General features: G+C 35.5%; 3 protein-coding genes across 3 annotated transcripts; 1 reads left to right on the forward strand and 2 right to left on the reverse strand.

Moving 5' to 3' along the window:
* Positions 1–643: 643 nt before the first annotated feature.
* On the forward strand, positions 644–1,565 carry LOC140891243 (glycine-rich protein 2-like). The gene has a single exon (XM_073299633.1). The coding sequence runs from the start codon at positions 693–695 to the stop codon at positions 1,326–1,328; it is 636 nt and encodes a 211-aa protein (XP_073155734.1). The 5' UTR covers positions 644–692; the 3' UTR covers positions 1,329–1,565.
* A 6,106-nt stretch (positions 1,566–7,671) lies between these two features.
* LOC140890671 (uncharacterized) lies at positions 7,672–9,031 on the reverse strand. The gene has a single exon (XM_073298627.1). The coding sequence runs from the start codon at positions 8,923–8,925 to the stop codon at positions 7,969–7,971; it is 957 nt and encodes a 318-aa protein (XP_073154728.1). The 5' UTR covers positions 8,926–9,031; the 3' UTR covers positions 7,672–7,968.
* A 1,820-nt stretch (positions 9,032–10,851) lies between these two features.
* Positions 10,852–12,831, reverse strand: LOC140892227 (pentatricopeptide repeat-containing protein At2g21090). Its single transcript, XM_073301045.1, has one exon. It carries the CDS (start codon positions 12,758–12,760, stop codon positions 10,931–10,933), a length of 1,830 nt encoding a protein of 609 aa, XP_073157146.1. The 5' UTR covers positions 12,761–12,831; the 3' UTR covers positions 10,852–10,930.

Consider the following 12,831-nt stretch of genomic DNA (forward strand, 5'->3'; position numbering starts at 1 on the left):
CACATTTGAGTTAATAAAATCACTTTTTTTTTATTTAAAAAAACACTTTTTCTTAATTCTCCACTGAAACCAAACGGGCTCTATATCATGACCTAAAAAAACTCGGATACTCTCGTAATATAATTTTGAATAAACCATAAATTCTTAAAAATATTTTATCTTTATTTAATTACAAAAATATCTATCTAGATTTAATTAAAAATATTTGTTTTAATAAATTTTTAGTTTATCTGAAACTATCATATCTCAATAAAATATTTTATCTTTATATATATTTTAAAATTTTTAAATGATTACATCACCCATAATATAAAAAAGTATATAATCTCTATACGTTTCACACCAAAAAATATTTAATATTTTTTAAAATATGTATATGTATATATCGAGAAAGCTAATATATATATAAAATAATATTATATCCTTTTATATATATTTTATATGAGCGATAATGGGAATTTGCCGTGACCAATATTGAGAATAGTAAATAGAATCGGAATAAAGCAAAAAAATAAATAATAATAGGAGAAAAAAATTCGGAATTGCATCGAGAAATTAAAATCAGTTTATAGAGAGAAATAAAATCCGCCCGTGTTTAACCCTAAGCTGCTAATATAAAAGAGGGCCGAAATCCCCTCATTCCCCTCATTCACCTACACTGTGTGGCAAGAGAGGCAAGCTAGGGTTTTGAGATGGCCGATTTGAAAACTGGCACCGTCAAGTGGTTCAATGACCAGAAGGGTTTCGGATTCATCACTCCAGATGATGGCTCTGAAGATCTCTTCGTCCACCAATCGGCTATCAAGACCGATGGTTTCCGCAGCCTCGGAGACGGCGAGACCGTCGAGTTCGTCGTCGAGTACGGCAACGATGGCAGGGCCAAGGCGGCCAACGTGACTGGTCCCAACGGAGGATCTGTCCAAGGAACCACACGTGGCTCTCACGGGGGTAGAGATGGCGGAGGTTACAACGGTGGCGGCGGCGGTGGATACGGGGGTAGAGATGGCGGCGGGTACAACGGTGGTGGAGGTGGATACGGGGGTAGAGATAGCGGCGGGTACGGAGGGAGCCGAGGTGGGAGTCGTGGAGGAGATCGTGGCGGAGGCGGAGGCGGTGGTTGCTACAAGTGTGGTGAGAGTGGGCATATGGCCAGAGACTGCTCGCAGGGAGGCGGCGGTGGAGGCGGCGGGGGTAGGTATGGAGGCGGTGGGGGAGGTGGAAGATATGGAGGAGGAGGCGGCGGCGGCGGAGGAGGAGGAGGTGCTGGTTGCTATTCCTGCGGTGAAGAAGGGCATTTTTCTCGTGAATGCCCCAACTCCAACCGTTGATCTCCCCCTTTTCTCTGTCATATCCACCATGGTTTAACTAGCTAGACTTGTGGTTAGGGATCTTTGCTATTTGTGTTCCTTTTCTTTTGCCCAAAACTATTATTAGATGCTTTAATCAGATTTATATACATCTGGTGACCTACATCTGCTATGGGATCGTTTTGTTTCATTTTTGGTTTCAATGTCTGGTTTGTTTTTGTTCTCATATGAATGAATACACATGTTGTTTGATTCGAATGATCGGTGTCTGGATCCTTTATTTTTGGTTTTGACTTATGATCCTCTTGCTGTGTTTTTACTTGGTGCGATTACATTACCTGAATTAAATATTTAATACACTGAAACAGTCGCCAACCAATACATTTGGTCTCCTCTCTAATTGATTTAGAGGAAGGGGATAAATCTGGTAACCTGGACCAATTACATGTGTACAAATCGTGTTATTTGGTTTGCCGAAAATTCGATGCTAGCACGCCGTCACTGCCTGTATGACATAGGGCCATTTGGTCTAACCCTGCGGTGTTACTACTACCCGAAGATAGCATCGAACAAACATTGATTTGTCTGCAGAACATGTTTAATCTTGGATTTGAACTTTGTTCTCCTTCGCCCATACAATTGATGGATGTTGATACTTGCATTATATATACACGAAATGAGTATAAAATATATGTCTATCCATTGATATCTATGGCGATAGTTGATGGACGATATAATATGATTGGTTATACATTTGAGAAACGTAATGTTATGTTAGTTGTGAAGCTATAATGGGCATAGCTGTTTTCTTTATTCGAAAAGAGGTCCCCAATGTGATTTGCAGCAATCCTCTGTTATGTATCCTATTCCCGATTCCTCACTTTTCGAGGAGGTGAGTCATAAATACTTTTGAACTTCCATTTCAAATTTCACTGGTCCGATGGTCATAGCTATGGTTACACAAAATACGCTTCTATTATAAATGAGCTGTGGTTACACAAAATAAACTTGTATAGTATAAATGAGAAATTCAAACTAATTAAGAGAGCTTCTTGGATTAAGAAGCTAATAGACAAATTTTATTATTGTACGTGTGTATGGATGGATATAAAGGGTTTTTTATATCACTTAATTAACTTTTATTTTATTTTACAAAAAAAAAAAACAGTTTTAAAAGTTAATTTAAAAAACACTGTTAGTACTTAGTTAGCAAAGTGCTTGTTTATCCAAGCGGGCTCTAGTTAGCTGACGAAAACATACTCATAATTTTTGAACTAGAATAATCAAAACACAATCTCTCTCAGCGTGAGACACACTCTCATTGGATCATGTTTGATGTAAAAATATTTTTTTTATTATAAATATGAGTAGAGTTATTCTTTTTATAAATGAAAATTGCAAGACCGTCTCACAAAAAACATGTTATAACTGAAATGACAAAAAAACGTTCTAAGTGTGTAATCATGAACCAAGACCTTGGAACAACGGTACTTGAATATATTGAGTCTATCTCAATGGTTTATTGAAAAAACTTAAATGTGTCTGAGATAAAGAATTTGTATAAAGCTTATGAAATATATTTTTTAAAAAGCGTTTTTAAGTAAAGTTTTTTTAAAAAGCATGAATATGTGTTTTTTTTGGTCATTACAAAAAAAAGTGTGTTAAACGAAAATTAAAATATTTTAACAAAATAGTTGTTTAAACGTCTTTTTAATTTTTTAATTATAATTTTTTTTAAAAAAAATCGTACAAACATTTATCCAGCTCTAAAGTTTTTATTGATAATTGTTCAAACATGTATTTATTTTAAACAACTTCTAAATTTTTTTTTATAGAAAACACTTTATAAAAATATTTTATAAATTCTTGTCCAAACTTATCATCACGATGAAACAAATATAAAATAATTTATAAATTATTTAAATTTTTTAAATATATGTTTTACATTTATGATAAATTTTAAAACTACTAATTCTATATGCATATTACTTTTTACAATATTTTCGTTATACTATTTTTGATAATTTTAACAATAAAAAGATATTATAATATCGTACAATAAAAAATCTGTGAGTTATTTAAAGAATTTACGACAATGATGAAAATAAAAAATTAATATTTTAAATATTAAAATATTTTTATAAAAACAATTGTCCAAACACTTATATTTTTAAAACATCTTATAAATTTTTTTTAACGCACATTTATGAAAATTGCTTACAAATACTTTCTGAAACACTGGCTTATTCAATTTACTTGTCCAATCGAATGCTAACAGTGTGTTTGGATGTCTAAAAAATGGAATTTGGAATTGGATTTGGATTTTAAAATCCATGGAATTGAAATTTCATTTTGTGTTTAACAAAAAGTTAAATATATTTTGGAATTTGATAGTATAAATTTTGAATAAATGATATTTTATAAAAAAAATTATAAAAAAAGTTAAAATTTATAAGTAAAGTATATAAATTTATTATTAAAAATAATTTTATTGCTTTATAAACTCAAATCCCATGAAATTCTGTGAAATCCGACCAATTTTGTCAAGATTTCACTTAACTAATTGAAATCCCACCAAATATCAATCACGTTTTAAAATCTCAAGTTGCCAAACATTAAAACGGTATTTCCAATTCCAAATCCCACCAAATCCCGTCCAATTTTCGTCATCCAAACACAGTGTAAATTTTTTGAAAAAAATTAATCAATTTCCATATCTAGCTAGCTGAACCCCTCAAATTCACGCCAAATCCCAAACCTAATTGGCCTTTGAAAATTTATTCGATTTACCCCTCTTCACTCCTCTGCCCCGAGAATTCTTCTTCGATGTTGGACAGATTTCTTCTGCATTCCAGATCCTACAATGTTTGGGTAGGCAATGTCTTCTCGTAATCACGGTATGTCTCTTGGCTTCGAAGCTGTTTGAGAAACTTCAATGTATGCATATTTTGTTCGACATGTTGCGTATATTTTGATAGGGACCATTTGATTCTTGCATTAAGCTTCGAACTTTTAATTTTGTTGCTCGTATTTAAGTACTGTTTTGGAAACTTTGTTGACTAATGTGATGAAATTCTGTAATTACATGATTATTTTTCCTCATGAAATCTTGATGACATACCTGAAGTCCTGAAACATTAATGAAGTACTAGTGAATTGCTTGGTTGTAAGAGTTCTGGTTATAAATGTTTTTTAAAATTTCGCAATGCAAGCATGCATAATTAAGCTAATGTATGTTTATAATGGAATTTTAGTGTAGTGGATACGGAAGATGTCAATTCTTGAGTTTGTAAACAGGGTAAAATCTTGCTATATTTATTGGAATTCTGATGATTCTTTTCTCGGCTTGATCGAGTGCAAATAAACACCAAGTATGTAGCTATAATCTAGATTCTATGGTGAATCAGAATAGTTCATCCAATTTAAATTCCCGGTCCCAAATCATGACTAATCAAGGTGAATTAATAACTTTGAGGGAAACAAAATTGGATTAGAGAAAAAGTTCAGCAAAGTGAAGTTTTTGATGAAAGATAAAAGCATTGAAAGTTCGAAAGTTACCTTGGAGTCGTCCAAGGAAAATGAGAGAAAATCGCTTTTAATCTTTTTTGGACTTGTCTTGGTGTTGTTCTGAAGACATCTTATCGACTATATTGTAAGATGGAATAGTGAGTTAGTGACTTGTTTGATTTGAAGTGATTATGTACTGAGGTTATTTTGAAATGCACCATTGACTTGTTTATTATCTTATATAATTGTTTTTCGAAATCATATCACCGGTTGAGAAAGAATTTTTTGTGGTATATTCTTATTTTTCCTATTTTAATTTCAAAGTTTCAATCATTCCAAATTCATTCAATTTTCTTGATTTTAGAAATTATTCAAAGAATAGTTTACAATAAATTAAGGACAATATAAATTCAATATTTGAATGAAATGGTGAATAATGGAGGGGTTTTGGTTGATTGGAGTTTAGGTTGAAACTTGAGGTTGAAATCGTTTGCTCATATAGTTCTCACTACACCTTCCTTAACTCAGTTGTGCGGTTGTTCCCTTAAAAAGTTGTCAATAACTCCCGAAACTTAATGGATTTTTTCAAAATATCAGAAGAGTTTGGAAGAAACTAACACAGAGCTGGAATACCTTGGAAGAAGCTGTAGCATTTGATTTCCTCCAACAATCTCCTACGAACGTTAATAGGCAAGTAATCCCCCCTTCAAATCAAATTGTATTTCCATATTTATTTGCATGAAATAGTGATTTTTAATCTTTTTGCTTTTCCTCTTAGATGTATATAAATTTGACAAGTACTTTTTATGGCTTGATCATCGACATTTATTTGCATTACTCATCTTGAAAGTGCTCTCAAATTGCTTGATGAAATGTGCCAGAGAAATCAGTTTATCATGTTAGCAAATTTGTAAGTAACAACTTTTATTTCATATCTTACATGTTTACAGTGGATTCTATCATCAAATTCTGCATTTTACTTTTTAGAAAAAAATTAGGCTTCATTTGTTGGATTTCTATCATCAAATTCTGCATTTAATATGCTAAACTTTTATGGTTACAAGCGGTTATTCTTTTGGTGTGTGTGTGAGTGGAGAGAGAGTCAATTTGTTACAATTTTTATTATTATGCAAATTATGCATTTTTTTTGTAGTTGATATTTGTCAACTTCTTTGTTTCACTGTCTTCTTTGTGATTTTTTTTAATCTTATCATTTCAGATAAGTATAAACTATTGCAAAATTTTAAAACAAAACAAATTAACCTACTTAATTTTTAAGATATGAAGTTAATAAAAAATGTTATATGCTAGCATATATATATATATGATCAAAGTTATAACTGGATTTGAATAATTTCTGCCTTTTATATTCAAATCGCTTTCTATGAATCATGGCTTAAAGGTGCATTTGTTGCCTACTTAACACACCGAGTGGTGGGGGGGTTCTTACACGCAGCGAGGCATGGCGGCCAGGCCGAGCAAAAGGAAGAGGAAGAGCGGTGGAGAGACGCGAGGTATTCACCCAAGAAACAAGTGCTCCAATAATCCACCAGATTTCTGCTTGTTGGCGTCTCTCTACCCCAGTTTCCAGCCCTATGTTTTCTACTCTCATGAAGGTAAACCCAAAATCGACTGGACGGATTTTAATGCCACCCGAGAGTTGACCAGGGTTTTACTACTACATGATCATGGACTCAACTGGTAAGCTGATTTATGTTTAGTTTGGGGAAAAGTTTGCCGCTATTCCTGTTTCTCTGTTTATGCATAGGGTCTTCAACGTCAGTATAGCGCCTTTCATGTTTTGCAACCCATCGAATCCTTTCTATTTATTTTCAAGTATTTTCAATTTATTTTCTCTGATTTTGACCATGTCTTTAGGTGAATAATAATCATTCAAATACACAAATCACTGCTTCGAGGGAACAATGTGATGCAATTTTGAAGATAGATAAAGGTTATAAGAAGGGAGACGATAGTTTCCCATGAGTTGGAAACGAACAATCCTTCAGATGATCACCATTCACCACATTCAATCAGATGCCTTGCGCTTTCGGATTTCGGTAATTTTATTCAGCCTGTGGCCCTGTGCATGCATTTTATTGTTATTCTTTTCTATAAAAAAAACAAAAAATTCATTTGCAAAATCTTGAATTTAACACTTATCAATTCCATTTGTAGGTATTTCAGCAAATCCCTGGAACACTTTTGATTAAGGGAACATTGCACGAAAAAGAGAGCTCCAACTCAGGTATTATCACATTGCTTGAAGTGAAGGAAGCCCTCTCCCAACTTCGGATTTCCTGCTCGAATTGTTACTTTTTCACCATTTCAGTTTCTACCACTCTTCAGTATCCATTTTACTCTCTTTCTCATGGAACGGATGCCATTTTCTGAAAATCTTATTTATTCAAAATTGAGAATCAGAAACATAAATCTATATTTTCTGGATGTAACCAATGACATACTTTACTTTTTTGATTAAAAAAAGTTAAAGCTCGACCCGATTATCTCTGTGTAACAAAAATGGACATACTTACATAAAACTTGTATGTGATGCTTTTTCCGGTGTAAAGTAGAATATAGATCATACATGCCAAATAAATCTTGGGTGAACAAATGAGTATGGTCACCGGCCTTTATTAATCAATAGCATCCTTTATTACCAAAACAATAGTGTAGAAGAGTGGAGTTGACCTTTGATGCGTGGAAGGTTATATATTTTTTTAAAAATAAAATTGTGGATTTTTTTTAATAGAAAAAGCATTTGTTTAGAATTTTTTTTAAATCGAATTGAGTATCGAGTTTATTGGTGGTATGTGTGTCGAAAAAAAAAAAAGAAAGATGTTTCTTGGCGTAAATTTTTTAGTATCAAAATATAGCGAGTCATAATTTCCCTAAAAAATATACACCTACATGAGAAATAACATGGAATAAACTACTAATTTCCAGAAAATATACATATAAGAGAAATATTGGTTTCAAGAATAATAAATTGGATGTCCCGAATATATTTTAATAATCTTCACAGATTAATCACACATGAATTAGTGGAAATCACGAAATCACGATTTTACAAACCCGGAATGGAAAAAACGAATGAAAACACCCGACCCGACCCGACCCATGATGTCATAATTTGTTGGGTATTCAAATTTCAAGCTTTGCCTTCAACCCTTGCATTGGTAAGCCCTACACATGCATCCACGAAATCTTCAGAAATGAAATCTGCGGAGAAAATCTGCAATCTGTCGGCCAACCCCCGCTCGAAACATTGGCGTATGAACATCCTCGCATACGGGTGGATCCTGTTCGTGACGGGTTTCACGCACAGGATCGGGTTATCCGCCTGAGGCGTCACCGTGTTCTCCACCCTGTAGAAGAATCTCCGGTCCGCCACCGGCTGCTGCTCCCCTAAATGCTTCATGTTGCTCTCGAATTTCGTCGACGGCAAATCCGTGTCGATCCAGTTATCCTTCAGGTACCCGGAGCTCCATAACGGGCTCCCGGGCTTGGGTTGCGGGCTTTTTCTTGGCTTCCAGACGCAGATGACCCGCTTCGGAAGCAGCTCCGATATCGTCTTCCCGAACACTTGTTCGTCTTGGTGGATCAGATACTCCCCCAGCTGTTCTTCCAAGTACTTGTCGAAATCAGGGGGATCTTCGTGCCCGAATTCTGTCCTGATCTCCAGGATCACCACCTCCGACTGTGTCTCCGACAGGAAATTCTTGAGGTCCCGGATCACGACATCGACGTTGTAGCTGAGGAGGATTCCGTGGCAGACCCGGCGATCTTCTTGGACCCGTATGTCCAGGACCCTGGCTCCTGTCGCCAGCTGCCGGTAGATTGAGAGGGATTGGCATTGGGCGAATGGGCGGCTGACGAATGGGATTCCGATCTTGTTGGTGGCGGAATCGTGTGTCCCCGGCCAGACTATCTGGTTGATCCGAAGCTTCTCCGGTCCGATGCACGACATCCAGTTCTTCCGGTCAGACGGGCAGTAGTCGTGGCATGGAAACTCGGTCCCGCCGGTTTGTTTCAGGTCTACCAGCACCTTCTTCTCCGATGAGATCGATTTTCGCCGCTCGACTTGCTTGGAGACGACGGCTCCCATGGCGGAGGTGGAGAAGGAGAAGGAGATGATATTTTTGTTTTGATGGTCTTTGTAATTATGGAAGTTATTAACACGTTATGTTAGTTCATTTTCGATCTCACCCATGCGTTACCATTGTATTCTTTTTATTATATTTATATATATATATATATGAATTTTGTATGAGGAAGATATCACCTACCGTGGAGTTTGTAGGCACCCACGTTATAAATAAATAAATAAAAATATATATGGAATACATGGAATAGAGTTCTTTTATGGTGCCCAACTCTATATGCCCAACTCCATGCCCACCATGTACAATATGTGATAAGTCAACTCATCAATTGTGTTGGTCAACTTACATATTGTACATGGTGGGCATGGAATTGGGCATATGAGTTGGGCACCATAAAAGAACTCACATGGAATATTCACATATTTTAGCTTATTATAAAATAAATTAATTTGTATTCCATGTACTAGCTAATGAAGTGATCAATTTTAAGATCATTAAATGTAATTGTAATTTTTACTTGTCTATATGAACACACGCGTATATATATGTGAGACAATATATAGGTTGAGAAATTAAACTAATCCGATATGGCCAAATTTTTAAAGAACGTACATTTTTTTGTCATCTTGTTGGATGAGCAACGGCAGACTCAGGATTTTCAGTCTACTCGAACTAAAGTTTTAAGCTCCCGCATCCATTAATATCTTAAATTGAATTACACAAGCTACCATCAAATTAAACCAAAATTTTAAAAAATTTTGGGCCGACCCGGACTTGGATCCGCTCTTGTGGACGAGAGGTTAATAGTTTTATAACATGCCACCAATTAGGAGCAGGAAAAATAATTAGTTGTGTTGAGGTTTGACTTTAATAATTATATTAGAGGCTTTTTTTTATTTATTACGATGACGTGAAAATACGCATTTGTTATTTTCAGTTTGGTAACCTCGAATAATAATACGATAGCCTGCAAACTGTATACAAACAAGTTTATAAATTATATACAAACTCAATTTTTTTTTTCCCTGTAAATGATTGAATTATGTCAAATTTTGTTTATATTAGGTTCATCTCTGTCGGCAACCAACTTTCGTCTCCATGTCTAAAATTATATGTAGTACTGATGATGATCATATCTTATTGGTTAAATTATTTAATTAATAAGATAAATATATGAACAATAAATCCAAGAAAAAAAAAGTCGTGTCATCTTCATTTTAATGAAGTGGTGGGACTTGTTTCCTTGAATTATTGAACATATGTTATTATTGTTATGGATAGATTTTTTTTTTTAAAAAAATCTAATATATTTCTAGGTCCACTTGCATGGCTGTCCAATGCCATACCACATGTGACTCGTTTCTTTAACGAGTTAGTTAATTAACATTCACACATTAGATATCGACATCATCTATATATTATTGGAACAAATAATTTCGTTTTGAAGATAAAAATGGGAAAATGAAATGATATTAATAGGAAAAATCACATTACAAACAGATATTTTCGAACTTAGGCAGACTGCCTTACAAAATAAGGAAAACAAAATATCAATGGAGCCTCTTCTTGATAGTATGATAACGACATTTTACTATATCATAATGATCAACTATTGTTTTCTTCGAATAATGAATTAGATTGATGAACAAATCAATGAAGATAAGTGCATGAACATTTTGGATTTTGTTAGAAATTAAAGTTAGGATATATATTTTTTCAATTACACAGATGATAAATCTGTATACATGGATAACATAATGATTTATAGCTCATTATTTGTAAAACTTGAACCAGACGTCATAAGACTAGCATCAAAATGTAAAATGCTTCGGCTCAAGTGTACCAGGAAAACAATACACTTGATATGGAATGCGAATCAGGCATGTGTAAATCATAAATGATAAATAGCATCAAGTTACCAAGAAAATGTAATACTGTGTCATTCAGATATGGAAGACCTTTCCCTGTCATCCTGAATCGTTAAAGAAACAAAATGCATCAAAAAAATTACTGCTTGAAGTTATATGCCAAGCTCTGATCATCTAATAGTTCCAAAACCGAGGTTCTTTCTTTCTCACAAGGAGGCAAATTATTAGCTATACTGTCAAAATGAAATTTTCTATCAATTTCTATCCAGCTAACCGCGGCGTCCTTTTCGATGTTTCCCTTGTTCATAAGCCGCCTCACTTCCTCGGCAGATTCCCATCTCCCAAGGGCAGAGTATATACTACACAACAGTAGGTATGCTACTGGGGACCGGGGCTCTAAATGCACAAGATGTTTTGCAGCTATTTTTGCCAACTCTAAATTTCCATGAATTCTACATACACCAAGCAAAGCATTCCAAACCCGATCATCTGGTACACATGGCATCTTCTTTAGATGATTCATCAATTCATCAAAACATCCTGATCGACCCAAAAGATCAATTACACAAGCATAATGCTCCTGATTGGGACTGACGTCATACTCTCGAGTCATGGACTCGAACAAAATAAGTCCTTCTTGGACAAGCCCCGAATGACTGCAAGCATTCAAAAGGGCAAGTAATGTGACACTGTCTGGTTTAACAGCCATTCTCGCCATATCTGCAAACAATTTTATTGCTTGTTTACCACAACCATGGCGTGCTAGTGCAGATATCATAGTGTTCCACAAGACAACATTTTGCTTGTTTTTCATAGAGTCAAAAACCCTTTTCCCGGCTTCCAAGATTCCACATTTCCAATACATGTTAATGAGAGAACTCAAAACTACAGCATTAAGCCTCAGGCCCGAGGTTATCATATGTGAATGAATTTGTCTACCGCACTCTGGTGAAATTATGCTAGCACAAGCTAACAAGCAACTGCTGAAAGTGAATTGATCAGCTTCGACATGATGCTTAATCATATCCATGAACACCTCAAGGGCTTCATTTCCCATTCCATTTTGGGCATACCCTGCGATCAAAGCAGTCCAAGAAACAGAATTTTTTTCTGGCATACTGGCAAAGAGTTCCTGAGCAGAATCCATATCACCGCGTTGAGCATAAGCAGATACCAAAGTGGTCCAAGCTAGAACATCCCTCTGTATCATCTCATCAAACAACCTCCTAGAATCCCCTAGCTCGCCACATTTTGCATATGCATCCAAAATAGAACTTGAAAGAACCAAATTTGACAAGAACCCAACAATAAGAACTTGACTGTGCAATTGCTTAGCAAGACACAACTCCCTTAACTTAACACATATTGTTACAACACCAGCAAAACTATACTCATTAAAGCCAATATCCAACCTCCTCAACTGCAAAAAAAGCTTTATAGCCTCGTGAAACTGCCCACTCTGCACATATGCCATCACCACTGTATTCCAACTGACATAATCCTTTGCAGGCATTTTGTCGAACAATCTTCTCGCCGGCTTCAGCATCCCCAATTTCGCATACCCGGAAAGCATGTTGTTCCAAGAATACAAATTTTTCACTCTCAATTTATCAAACACCTCACGAGCCATCTCATGATCACCGCATTTCGAGTACATGTTAATCAAATGGTTGGACAAAAAAGTACCGGGATGCTTTGAACCCGTCATCTTCAAATGAAGGTGAACCCATCTGCCCTCTCTCCCCAATTTCGCATTGGCGCATTGTTGAATGAGATTGGAAATAATCTTGGAGTTCAAACGGAATCCTTTGCGAGCTAAGAGAGGCAATGAATCAACTGCTTCTCGGATTTGACCCAGTGAGGTGAGATTGAGAAATTTCTGGAGAATACAAGGATGCTTGCCAGTTTTCTTGTGGGATTTTCCGAAGGAAGATGTTAATGTACGAGGTGTACGGGAAAGAGAGGGCATCGCAGTAAGGGCAACATGTGAGCTCCGGCGAGCAGCGCCGCCTGAGATCCGTCGCAGCTGTGCGGTGTGGA

This window comes from Henckelia pumila, chromosome 3 (genome assembly GCF_033568475.1).
Source record: "Henckelia pumila isolate YLH828 chromosome 3, ASM3356847v2, whole genome shotgun sequence".
Lineage (NCBI taxonomy): Eukaryota > Viridiplantae > Streptophyta > Magnoliopsida > Lamiales > Gesneriaceae > Henckelia > Henckelia pumila.